The 13,217-nt window shown below is 45.1% G+C and overlaps 1 protein-coding gene and 1 long non-coding RNA gene across 3 annotated transcripts in view; one reads left to right on the top strand and one right to left on the bottom strand.

Moving 5' to 3' along the window:
- Positions 1-5,523: 5,523 nt before the first annotated feature.
- LOC138989386 (uncharacterized) lies at positions 5,524-11,857 on the bottom strand. The gene is made up of 3 exons (XR_011465610.1): positions 11,731-11,857; positions 6,119-6,269; positions 5,524-5,783 (listed from the first exon to the last, which is right to left on the bottom strand). It is a non-coding gene; the product is annotated as an uncharacterized lncRNA (long non-coding RNA).
- ARG2 (arginase 2) overlaps positions 11,690-13,217 on the top strand; it is a 34,801-nt gene continuing 33,273 nt past the window's right edge. The window contains exons 1-2 of one of the 2 annotated variants that reach the window (XM_005905728.2): positions 11,690-11,901; positions 12,836-12,908. In XM_005905728.2, coding sequence (XP_005905790.1) covers positions 11,791-11,901; positions 12,836-12,908 — 184 coding nt within the window. In that variant the 5' untranslated portion in view covers positions 11,690-11,790. Of the gene's footprint in view, positions 11,902-12,132; positions 12,198-12,835; positions 12,909-13,217 lie in introns of those variants that run through there. The other variant, XM_070377667.1, reaches the window with a different exon arrangement.

Raw genomic sequence — 13,217 nt, 5'->3', positions numbered from 1 at the left:
TTGCTTCCTGACCTGCATACAGATTTCTCAGGAGGCAGGTCAGGTGGTCTGGTATTCCCATCTCCTGAAGAATTTCCCACAGTTTATTGTGATCCACACAGTCAAAGGCTTTGGCATAGTCAATAAAGCAGAAATAGATGTTTTTCTGGAACTCTCTTGCTTTTTCCATGATCCAGCGGATGTTGGCAATTTGATCTCTGGTTCCTCTGCCTTTTCTAAAACCAGCTTGAACATCAGGAAGTTCACGGTTCACATATTGCTGAAGCCTGGCTTGGAGTATTTTGAGCATTACTTTACTAGCATGTGAGATGAGTGCAATTGTGTGGTAGTTTGAGCATTCTTTGGCATTGCCTTTCTTTGGGATCAGCATGAAAACTGACCTTTTCCAGTCCTGTGGCCGCTGCTGAGTTTTCCAAATTTCCTGGCATATTGAGTTCGGCACTTTCACAGCATCATCTTTCAGGATTTGAAATAGGTCAACTGGAATTCTATCAGCTCCACTAGCTTTTCACAGCTATTTGTAAGGCCTCCTCAGATAGCCATTTTGCTTTTTTGCATTTCTTTTCCATGGGGATGGTCTTGATCCCTGTCTCCTCTACAATGTCACGAACTTCATTCCATAGTTCATCAGGCACTCTATCTATCAAGAGGGAACTATATTCAATATTTTATAATAACCTATACTGGGAAAAGAAGAGAAGCGAAAAGCAAAGGAGAAAAGGAAATATATAAGCATCTGAATGCAGAGTTCCAAAGAACAGCAAAGAGAGATAAGAAAGCCTTCCTCAGCAATCGATGCAAAGAAATAGAGGAAAACAACAAAATGGGAAAGACTAGAGATCTCTTCAAGAAAATTAGAGATACCAAAGGAATATTTCATGCAAAGATGGGCTCGATAAAGGACAGAAATGGTATGGACCTAACAGAAGCAGAAGATATTAAGAAGAGGTGGCAAGAATACACAGAACTATACAAAAAAGATCTTCATGACCCAGATAATCATGATGGTGTGATCACTCACCTAGAGCCAGACATCCTGGAATATGAAGTCAAGTGGGCCTTAGAAAGCATCACTACAAACAAAGCTAGTAGAGGTGATGGAATTCCAGTTGAGCTATTCCAAATCCTGAAAGATGATGCTGTGAAAGTGCTGCACTCAATATGCCAGGAAATTTGGAAAACTCAGCAGCGGCCACAGGACTGGAAAAGGTCAGTTTTCATGCTGATCCCAAAGAAAGGCAATGCCAAAGAATGCTCAAACTACCACACAATTGCACTCATCTCACATGCTAGTAAAGTAATGCTCAAAATACTCCAAGCCAGGCTTCAGCAATATGTGAACCGTGAACTTCCTGATGTTCAAGCTGGTTTTAGAAAAGGCAGAGGAACCAGAGATCAAATTGCCAACATCCACTGGGTCATCGAAAAGGCAAGAGCTTCAGAAAAACATCTATTTCTGCTTTATTGACTATGCCAAAGCCTTTGACTGTGTGGATCACAAGAAACTGTGGAAAATTCTGAAAGAGATGGGAATACCAGACCACCTGACCTGCCTCTTGAGAAACCTATATGCAGGTCAGGAAGCAAGTTAGAACTGGACATGGAACAACGGACTGGTTCCAAATAGGAAAAGGAGTAGGTCAAGGCTGTATATTGTCAGCCTGCTTATTTAACTTGTATGCAGAGTATATCATGAGAAACTCTGGGCTGGAAGAAGCACAAGCTGGAATCAAGATTGCTGGGAGAAATATCAATAACCTCAGATATGCAGATTACACTACCCTTATGGCAGAAAGTGAAGAGGAACTAAAAAGCCTCTTGATGAAAGTGAAAGAGGAGAGTGAAAAAGTTGGCTTAAAGCTCAACTTTTAGAAAACAAAGATCATGGCATCTGGTCCCATCACTTCATGGGAAATAGATGGGGAAACAGTGGGAACAGTGTCAGACTCTTTTGGCTCCAAAATCACTGCAGATAGTGATTGCAGCCATGAAATTAAAAGACACTTACTCCTTGGAAGGAAAGTTATGACCAACCTAGATAGCATATTCAAAAGCAGAGACATTACTTTGCCAACAAAGGTCTGTCTAGTCAAGGCTATGGTTTTTTCTGTGGTCATGTATAGATGTGAGAGTTGGACTGTGAAGAAAGCTGAGTGCCAAAGAATTGATGCTTTTGAACTGTGGTGTTGGAGAAGACTCTTGAGAGTCCCTTGGACTGCAAGGAGATTCAACCAGTCCATCCTAAAGGATATCAGTCCTGGGTGTTCATTGGAAGGACTGATGCTGAAGCTGAAACTCCAATACTTTGCTACCTCATGGGAAGAGTTGACTCATTGGAAAAGACTCTGATGCTGGGAGGGATTGGGGGCAGGAGGAGAAGGGGACGACAGAGGATGAGATGGCTGGATGGCATCACTGACTCGATGGATGTGAGTCTGGGTAAACTCCGGGAGTTGGTGATGGACAGGGAGGCCTGGCGTGCTGGGATTCATGGGGTCACAACGAGTCGGACATGACTGAGTGACTGAACTGAACTGAACTGATACTGGGAAAGACTATGAAAATATATATATTAATATATAATCTGAATCACTTTGCTGTACAGCAGAATCCAACACAACATTGTAAATTAATTATACTTCAATTTAAAAAGACACTTACATATGTAATTTAATATCTATTTATTCTATAGAAATCTATTGAACACCCCTCCTGTACCAGGCACTGTGTTAAATGATATTAAGACACCATTCAGGCTCTCAAAGAAGTTGCTCTCCAGGAGAAAGAGATAATCCTCTAAATGGATGATTGTAAGTCAGAGGCTGCAGGGAACCAGGGGAGGGGTAATCAATACCCTAGATCTGACTTGGTTTTGGATTCTGCTTTTGACCACTTACTCTGTGACCCTGAGCAAATGACTTTGCCTTACCAAGTCTTAGTGTCCATATCTTAAATGGAGATAATACCAGTGCCTACCTCACTACATTGTGATGAAAATTTAAATAACACTTGTAACACGTTGAGCGGGTATCTAGTATATAGTGATCATTCAATAATGTTAGCTAGTACTAGCATGTCTAACTCAGCATTGGAAGGTCTGGAAAGGCTTCCTTAAGAAGTGACTTCAAACTGAAAACCTGAAGAATGAGAAGGAATTAAGAAAGGGAGGGAGGGAGGGAAAGGAAATAAGGCCCTAAACAGAAAGAAGAGTAAGGTGCAAAGGGCTTGAAGGTTGTTTGTAGTAGAACCTGAAGAAAGGACAAAGTGTTCTGGTGTCCTTTGCAGCCCCAGCCTCTGCTGGCACCAAAAGAGATTTCACACCTAAATTTCATTTGGCCTTTGATGGCAGCTGTCGGTCTGTTTTTACTTCTTTATCAATGATCAAGGCTAAAAATAAAACCCCCCTCTGTGTTGTGGGGGTGAGGGTGAAGGTGGCGGGGGTGGGGGCAGTGATGAGTATGTGAAGGGCTCAGGCACCCCCCTCCACACAGAACTACTGGTTGGGCAGGCAATGAGGCCAGTCATTTACTCCTACGTCCCCTCTTCTATTCCCCTCACTTCGGGCTTTCTACTGAACCCAGGAATCCCCACTGCATGGTAAACAGACTGTTATGTCTTACCCTCCTTAGAACTCATCCTTGGCTACCTTACCCTTATTGCATGAATTCTCCCAGCTCCAGGATGGAAAAGCAAGAAAGAAGGGACCACATTTTCCCAACTCCCTAATGCAGATTCAGAAACATTAATCCTCTGCGTTTCTGTAAAAATTCTTTTTCTGAAGTTTATCCCCTTCAACGATGCCCCTGACACCTGACCCCCACCTACCAACATGACCCAGGTCACCGTGTTCCCTTTGCTCTGGACATTTGGGCTATATAGGCATTCTTGTTCTTCAGACCCATAAGCCGGTTTCAACTTAGGGCTATTGGTCTTGCCGTTCCTGTAAGCCTGAAAGGCTCTTTTCCTAGAACTTGTTACGGTAGCTCCTTAATCATTCAGGTCTTTGGCTCAAATGTCAGTTTGGACAGGCCTTTCTTGACCCTTCTCTCTAAAACAGTACATCTGTTTCCATTACTCTGCATTATTTTCTCCATACCATTTACTGCCATCTGAAATTACGTACCTGTGTGTGTGTGTTCAGTCACTAAGTCAGGACCGACTCTGCAATCCCATGGACCGCAGCATGCCAGGCTTTCCTGTCCTCCACTATCTCCCAGGAGTTTGCTCAATTATGCATCTACTTGATTGTTTTCCCCACTAGAATGTAAGTACTGGGAGTGATGAGATTTTATCTGTCATTGTCAACAGCACATAGAACAATGTTGGTTTTTTTTGCACATTAAATATTGACAGTATTTAAATGTGTTAAATATTGACAATAAATGAATACATGAATAGTTTAACTAAGAGGCTCTAAACTTTAGAGTAGGGCTTCGCAGGTGGCTCAGCGGTAAAGAATCTGCCTGCCAGTGCAGGAAATGCATGAGACTCGGGTTTGATCCCTGGGTTTGGAAGATTCCTTGGAAGACGTAATGGTAATGCACTCCAATATTCTTGCCTGGAAAATCCCATGGACAGAGGAGCCTGGTGGGCTATAGTCCAAGGGGTCGCAAAGAGTCAGACACAACTGAGTGAGTATACACACAGACTTTCAAGTGAAAAGGTGTGGTCAATGAGCTCAGCCCTTTGGAAATTTCCACTTACCATATCAGAGCCATAGACCAAGGACCATGAATAAGGGCTTCATAAAAGTCTGTAAGTTTTGTTCATTACCAAGCTCTGTTATGTGCCAAGCGATGTACTCTGGAAAGGATCAAATGATGAACAGAAAGAGTCATGGTTCCTGCCTTTGAGAATTTGCAATTTAGTCTTCTCTAAGAATGGCAACCCACTCCAGTACTTTTGCCTGGAAAATCCCATGGATGGAGGAGCCTGGTAGACTGCAGTCCATGGGGTCACTAGAGTTGGACACAACTGAGCGACTTCACTTTCACTTTTCACTTTCATGCATTGGAGAAGGAAATGGCAACCCACTCCAGTGTTCTTGCCTGGAGAGTCCCAGGTACGGGGGAGCCTGGTGGGCTGCCGTCTATGGGGTTGCACAGAGTTGGACATGACTGAAGCGACTTAGCAGCAGCAGCAGCAAGTTCCCTTAGATTTGTAGTAAACAGTGGTGTGCTGGACACTGCTTTTAGCCACCTGTCGGAAAGATCTGCTGGAGCCGGAAATGGCAACCCGCTCCAGGACTGTTGCTTGGAAAATTCCATGGCCAGAGGAGCCTGGCGGGCTACAGTCCCCATGGGGCTGCAGAGAATTGGACACGACAGAGCGACTAAGCACACACAAGACCCTATTGTCAAATTTTCAGGAATTTTGCAAGCCAGTTGTTAAACATTGCCATCATTAAAAGTCAAATTATATAAACTTACAAGTAAATCAACATAAAAACAAAGATATACTCAAAACTTTATGCCTAATTATTTTACTATATTTTACTTTTTTATCCTCTTGAGGTTATTTATGGTGATTGTATACATACGGTGAAAATATTTTATAATGAGCACATTTTCCCAGTTTCATGTTCAGTAACATCACAATGGTAGCTTGAAATGATAGCCCTTGTGAAGTATTTACACCAGGGAGATCTCTCAACACCATCATCAGGTCTTACCTACTGACCACCCCCCACCTATCACCCCCAGCACACACTCCCAGCAACCTATCAAGGGATAGTGTACGTATCGGCAGCCAGTGAATTGCTGAGGCAGAATCTCTAGGTCCTCCTACAAAGGAAGAAGAAAAAGAAAACCAGCTGGTTTGGACTTGAGGAAAGGTCCAAGAGCTATATTATAAAAGAGTACTACAAGTCTTAAAATAAATTTCTAAAATTTAACTCATTCTTTTATGTAATTTTAGAATATTATCTTTAATTACTTATTTTGAAAATAAATACCTATTTGGAAATAAAAGCAGACCTGTTATTTGAACTTCGGGTTTTAAAGAAATGAACTATAAAATACTTCAGATATATGAAATTAATCATTTTAAAGTATAATAGTGATATAAAAATCTACTATTCACTCCCCTGATGTATAGTATTGTGGAACTAGTAATTTACCTGTGAGTAAACTGTAGGTGGTGGAGGACCAGTGGGAGTGACGTGCAGGATTCATGTAATACTTTAGAAAATCAATCTGGTGACTCGCAGTAGGTGCTCATGAGCTGAGGTTTCCAGGAAAGCCTGAGGTAATCTGTGACAGTATCAACTTCTGAAAACATAGCAGGGGGAAAAAAATGGATGGGTCGATGGGCAAGAAAAATGCACTTAGATAATCACAAGGATCTGCTCAAGTGTGACAAACCAGTGACTCCCTGATCACAGCCCCATCCAGGCTCTCCACATTCCCCTACCCTGGAGAATTTGTTTAAAAACCAGGCTGTTGGCGCCCTACCCCCACAGAGTTATTTAGCCAATAACGTTTGGGGGTCAGTTCAGTTCAGTTCAGTCACTCAGTCATGTCCGACTCTTTGTGACCCCATTAATTGCAGCACGCCAGGCCTCCCTGTCCATCACCAACTCCCGGAGTTCACCCAGACTCACATCCATCGAGTCAGTGATGCCATCCAGCCATCTCATCCTCTGTCGTCCCCTTCTCCTCCTGCCCCCAATCCCTCCCAGCATCAGAGTCTTTTCCAATGAGTCAGCTCTTTGCATGAGGTGGCCAAAGTACTGGAGTTTCAGCTTCAGAATCATTCCCTCCAAAGAAATCCCAGGGCTGATCTCCTTCAGAATGGACTGCATTCCAAGGGACTCTCAAGAGTCTTCTCCAACACCACAGTTCAAAAGCATCAATTCTTTGGCATTCAGCCTTCTTCACAGTCCAACTCTCACATCCATACATGACCACAGAAAAACTATAGCCTTGACTAGACGGACTTTGTTGGCAAAGTAATGTCTCTGCTTTTGAATATGCTATTTAGGTTGTTCATAACTTTCCTTCCAAGGAGTAAGCATCTTTTAATTTCATGGCTGCAGTCACCATCTGCAGTGATTTTGGAGCCCAAAAAATAAAGTCTGCCACTGTTTCCACTGTTTCCCCATCTATTTCCCATGAAGTGATGGGACCGGATGCCATGATCTTCGTTTTCTGAATGTTGAGCTTTAAGCCAACTTTTCACTCTCCTCTTTCACTTTCATCAAGAGGCTTTTTAGTTCCTCTTCACTTTCTGCCATAAGGGTGGTGTCATCTGCATATCTGAGGTTATTGATATTTCTCCTGACAATCTTGATTCCAGCTTGTGTTTCTTCCAGTCCAGCGTTTCTCATGATGTACTCTGCATATAAGTCAAATAAGCAGGGTGACAATATACAGCCTTGACGTACTCCTTTTCCTATTTGGAACCAGTCTGTTCCATGTCCAGTTCTAACTGTTGCTTCCTGACCTGCATACAAATTTCTCAAGAGGCAGATCAGGTGGTCTGGTATTCCCATCTCTTTCAGAATTTCCCACAGTTTATTGTGATCCACACAGTCAAAGGCTTTGGCATAGTCAATAAAGCAGAAATAGATGTTTTTCTGGAACTCTCTTGCTTTTTCTATGATCCAGCGGATGTTGGCAATTTGATCTCTGGTTCCTCTGCCTTTTCTAAAACCAGTTTGAACATCTGGAAGTTCACGGTTCACATATTGCTGAAGCCTGGCTTGGAGTATTTTGAGCATTACTTTACTAGCATGTGAGATGAGTGCAATTGTGCGGTAGTTTGAGCATTCTTTGGCATTGCCTTTCTTTGGGATCAGCATGAATACTGACCTTTTCCAGTCCTGTGGCCACTGCTGAGTTTTCCAAATTTCCTGGCATATTGAGTGCAGCACTTTAACAGCATCATCTTTCAGGATTTGAAATAGCTCAACTGGAATTCAATCAGCTCCACTAGTTTTGTTCGTAGTGATGCTTTCTAAGGCCCACTTGACTTCACATTCCAGGATGTCTGGCTCTAGATGAGTGATCACACCATCGTGATTATCTGGGTCGTGAAGATCTTTTTTGTTTGGGGGTCAGACTCAGTAATTTTCATTTTTGCCAAGCATGCAAATATTGACCCTGCTGATCTGGGACCACACTTTCAAAACCACTGCCTCACAGTAATACTCTGCTTACTTTGCTAAGGCTCCAAAGACACCTCTTTCTAAACCAGCAGGGGGAGACAGGTATAAAATTTATCCTTTAAAAATAAAACTGCCTTAGGATTTCCCTGGTGGTCCAGTGGGAAAGACTCCATGTTTTCACTGCCAACAACCAGATGGATCCCTGGTCCCCTGGTCGGGGGAACTACGATTCCTCACAAGCCCCTGCAGCGCAGCCAAAAAACAAACAAAACCTGTCTTATAGTACTAAAGCTCCTTGGAATTATGACACCGCCATGGAGACTTCTGAAATATTTTAAATAGTAGCATGTAAGTTGGCATCAGGTGAAAAAATTTTCAGGTATTTAGTTTTCATTCCAATCCCAAAGAAAGGCAATGCCAAAGACTGCTCAAACTACCGCACAGTTGCACTCATCTCACATGCTAGTAAAGTAATGCTCAAAATTCTCCAAGCCAGGCTTCAGCAATATGTGAACTGTGAACTTCCTGATGTTCAAGCTGGATTTAGAAAAGGCAGAGGAACCAGAGATCAAATTGCCAACATCCGCTGGATCATGGAAAAAGCAAGAGAGTTCCAGAAAAGCATCTATTTCTGCTTTATTGACTATGCCAAAGCCTTTGACTGTGTGGATCACAATAAACTGTGGGAAATTCTGAAAGAGATGGGAATACCAGACCACCCTGATCTGCCTCTTGAGAAATTTGTATGCAGGTCAGGAAGCAACAGTTAGAACTGGACATGGAACAGACTGGTTCCAAATAGGAAAAGGAGTACGTCAAGGCTGTATATTGTCACCCTGCTTATTTGACTTATATGCAGAGTACATCATGAGAAACGCTGGACTGGAAGAAACACAAGCTGGAATCAAGATTGTCAGGAGAAATATCAATAACCTCAGATATGCAGATGACACCACCCTTATGGCAGAAAGTGAAGAGGAACTAAAAAGCCTCTTGATGAAAGTGAAAGAGGAGAGTGAAAAAGTTGGCTTAAAGCTCAACATTCAGAAAACGAAGATCATGGCATCCGGTCCCATCACTTCATGGGAAATAGATGGAGAAACAGTGGAAACAGTGCCAGACTTCATTTTTTGGGCTCCAAAATCACTGCAGATGGTGACTGCAGCCATGAAATTAAAAGACGCTTACTCCTTGGAAGGAAAGTTATGACCAACCTAGATAGCATATTCAAAAGCAGAGACATTACTTTGCCAACAAAGGTTCGTCTAGTCAAAGCTATGGTTTTTCCTGTGGTCATGTATGGATGTGAGAGCTGGACTGTGAAGAAGGCTGAGTGCTGAAGAATTGATGCTTTTGAACTGTGGTGTTGGAGGACTCTTGAGAGTCCCTTGGACTGCAAGGAGATCCAACCAGTCCATTCTGAAGATAAGCCCTGGGATTTCTTTGGAAGGAATGATGCTAAAGCTGAAACTCCAGTACTTTGGCCACCTCATGCGAAGAGCTGACTCATTGGAAAAGACTCTGATGCTGGGAGGGATTGGGGGCAAGAGGAGAAGGGGGTGACAGAGGATGAGATGGCTGGATGGCATCACTGACTTGATGGACATGAGTCTGAGTGAACTCCGGGAGTTGGTGATGGACAGGGAGGCCTGGCATGCTGCGATTCATGGGGTCGAAAAGAGTCGGACACGACTGAGTGACTGATCTGACCTGGTCTGATATAAAAATTTATTTTTGATAGGACTAATGTCCAGATTCCTGTAAGTCATTCCTTACAAGTCATTCCTGTAAGCCACTAATCATGGTTAAGAGTTTGGAATCGAGAGTCAGGTAGCTACCACTTACAAGCTTCCTGACTTTGGAAAAGTAAATATCTTCTCTAATCCTATTTCCATGACCTTAAAATAGTCCCTACTTCATGGAATTGTCAGAGGGCTAAAAGTTCTTAGAACTTACATTGGTTATTAGAATATTACTATTACAACTTTAAGTAGTTACTGTCAGCTCTTTCAGTTCAGTTCAGTTGCTCAGTCGTGTCCAACTCTTTGCCACCCCATGAATCGCAGCACGCCAGGCCTCCCTGTCCATCACCAACTCCTAGAGTTCACTCAGACTCATGTGCAGCAAGTCGGTGATGCCATCCAGCCATCTCATCCTCTGTCGTCCCCTTCTCCTCCTGCCCCCAATCCCTCCCGGCATCAGGGTCTTTTCCAATGAGTCAACTCTTCCCATGAGGTGGCCAAAGTATTCGAGTTTCAGGTTCAGCATCAGTCCTTCCAATGAACACCCAGGACTGATCTCCTTTAGGATGGACTGGTTGGATCTCCTTGCAGTCCAAGGGACTCTCAAGAGTCTTCTCCAACACCACAGTTCAAAAGCATCAATTCTTTGGCACTCAGCTTTCTTCACAGTCCAACTCTCACATCCATACATGACCACAGGTAAAACCATAGCGTTGACTAGATGGACCTTTGTTGGCAAAGTAATGTCTCTGCTTTTGAATATGCTATCTAGGTTGGTCATAACTTTCCTTCCAAGGAGTAAGCGTCTTTTAATTTCATGGCTGCAGTCACCATCTGCAGTGATTTTGGAGCCCCCAAAATAAAGTCTGACACTGTTTCCACTGTTTCTCCATCTATTTCCCATGAAGTGATGGAACCAGATGCCATGATCTTCGTTTTCTGAATGTTGAGCTTTAAACCAACTTTTTCACTCTCCACTTTCACTTTCATCAAGAGGCTTTTTAGTTCCTCTTCACTTTCTGCCATAAGGGTGGTGTCATCTGCATATCTGAAGTTATTATATGAGATACTAAATAAAGAGCCCGTCAGTTCTTTAGCCTCCCTAATATTGAGAAGTAGTTCAGATATATTGCTATGCTTGTTTTTTAATAACCGGTACTCCCGTTATTCAGATGAAGAACTGAAAACGCCTAGAAGGTAATTTATAAATCCTAACCTTCACATCCAAAATAGCTAAAATAGGTGAGTTATTAATATTAACATGGCCCTCCCGGAGAGCTCTAATCTATATTGGATCTCCTAGCCTTTGACGCCCAAAGCGGGTGACAAGCACATTTCCTGGACCTTGAGCTCTGAGATGAAATGGAACCGATGGACAGCAGCTTGGTGTTGGCCAGGCACTCACGTGGGGTCGGACCAAGTCCAGCCCCAGCCAACTCTTTCGTAGAACTGGCATCTGCCAGGCGTTCATTTGTGCGGAGAGAGTCACGATCCTCGAGCCCACGTACGTGTTGGTTCGTTGGCGTGTTCCGTTGAGTTCGCGAATTTTGGGGGGCGGGGTGGGGGGCGGCGGCCGCTTCCCGCCACGGGACACACCTCTCCGGGACTTCCTTCTTATTGGCCAGGCCCCCGATCTTGGCCCTGTGGCGTCAGCGGCAGGGGCATGTCCTTGGCCCGAGAGCTCGGACCGGAGCCAAGTGACACCAGCGAGAGCAGGGGCAAGGAGCAACAACGGGCGGGGCCTGCAGGAAGGTGTGCCGGGGGCTGGCTGGGGGCGAGGCTGCGGGGGCCTGGGCGGGGCCGGGAGGCGGTGACGTCATGGGGCGGGGGCGGGGCGGCGCGCGCCGCTAGGCTTTAAGCGCTGCCGGCCCCGGCGCTCACCTCAGGCGGCGATCCGCATGCAGCAGACTTTTGAGTCTGCTACTTCCTGCGCTGCCCATCATGTCCCTGAAGAGCCACCTCTCGCGTCTCCTCCGGACGCAAGTGCACTCCGTCCGGAAGAAGTCTGTCCACTCCGTGGCTGTCATTGGAGCCCCATTCTCCCAGGGACAGGTGAGGACTGGGACATAGCACTTTGGGGCAGGGTTCCTCTTCCCTCAATCCCCACCCCCACCCCTCACTCGAGCCCCGGAGAAAATCGGGACCGGTGGAAATAACGAGGAGGCGAGGAGAGGATGGGGAGAAACGGAGAGGGGGATGAGGTGGTGGATTCCCGCGATTGGTCACCGGGAGAGCACGTGGGATTTTCCCTCCCCCCCCCCTCCGCCCCCCCGGTAGAAGATGGGAAAGGAGGGAGGGGATGGATGGAAGGCACCCTGTTTGCGAGGCGGATCGGGGCTAGCGGCCTGGTGGGTTTCTTCAGCCTCCCCTCCAAGGAGAGAGAAAGGGGTGGATTTCCCTCGGGGTGATGGAGGAGAGGAAAGACGGGAGAGGATTTCACAGAGGGGCTGGAGGAGGAGAAACCGAGGAGAATTTCCGGTGGAAAATCGAGGGCGGAGAGGCTAAAGAGAGCGACCGAGGATTTAAGCCTCCAGGGTCTATTCTCAGAAAGAGCGTTCATTGGAAAGGAAGTCGGCGCTGGTCTCTCCAGCGGCGGGAAGACTGAAGAGGCTGTTTTGTCCTCTCTTCAATGAAAGAAACCTGCAGTCATGGAGAGCTCACTGATGGAGAAGCCAGGGCTCAGTCCAGGCCAGCGACGCACACACCCGACAGCCAGATTCTGACTTGGGTCAGCCTCAGTCGACACCGAGTGGCTTGGGAGGTTGATTTGAATCCAGTGGTTGTTGTCCCTCTCCTCCTTCCCTCCAAGTGTTTGAAATGACCAGAACTCAGATTAAAAGAAAGGAAGGGCTGATGTTGTCACAGGTTTCCAGAGGGATCTGCTGGAAACTAAGAATACCATTGCAGACTTCTGTATTTTTTGTGAACTAAAATGGTCTTATTTTCAGTCATCTTCCCTCACATCTAGCTCTAATTTAACTTACAGAAAAGAAAAGGAGTGGAATATGGTCCTGCTGCTGTAAGAGAAGCTGGCTTGATGAAAAGGCTCTCGGATCTGGGTGAGTGGCTGGATTTTAGAAGTCTGAAGGCTGTTAATAGGCCAGTTCAGAGTCATATTCTCTTATATCCTGGAACTGCATGGTGCGTTGGAAAGCACTTCCCATCCTCCCTTGGATTTCACCTGCAGCTTAAGATCTATGGAGGAGTCTTAAGATCTATGAAGGCAAAGTCTTCTTGCAATGAAGAGCGAGGAAGTGGAGTGAGGCAGGACCTGGAGCAAGTGCTGGTGACTGCAAAGTGGTGCTGAGGATGCTGGCTCCTGCTCCCACTGGACAGTCAACCTTTCCTCGAAATTCTAGTTCTCCTAA

The sequence above is a fragment of the Bos mutus genome, chromosome 10 (genome assembly GCF_027580195.1).
Source record: "Bos mutus isolate GX-2022 chromosome 10, NWIPB_WYAK_1.1, whole genome shotgun sequence".
In the NCBI taxonomy this organism is placed as follows: Eukaryota; Metazoa; Chordata; class Mammalia; order Artiodactyla; family Bovidae; genus Bos; species Bos mutus.
This window is presented reverse-complemented; position numbering and strand designations above follow the sequence as displayed.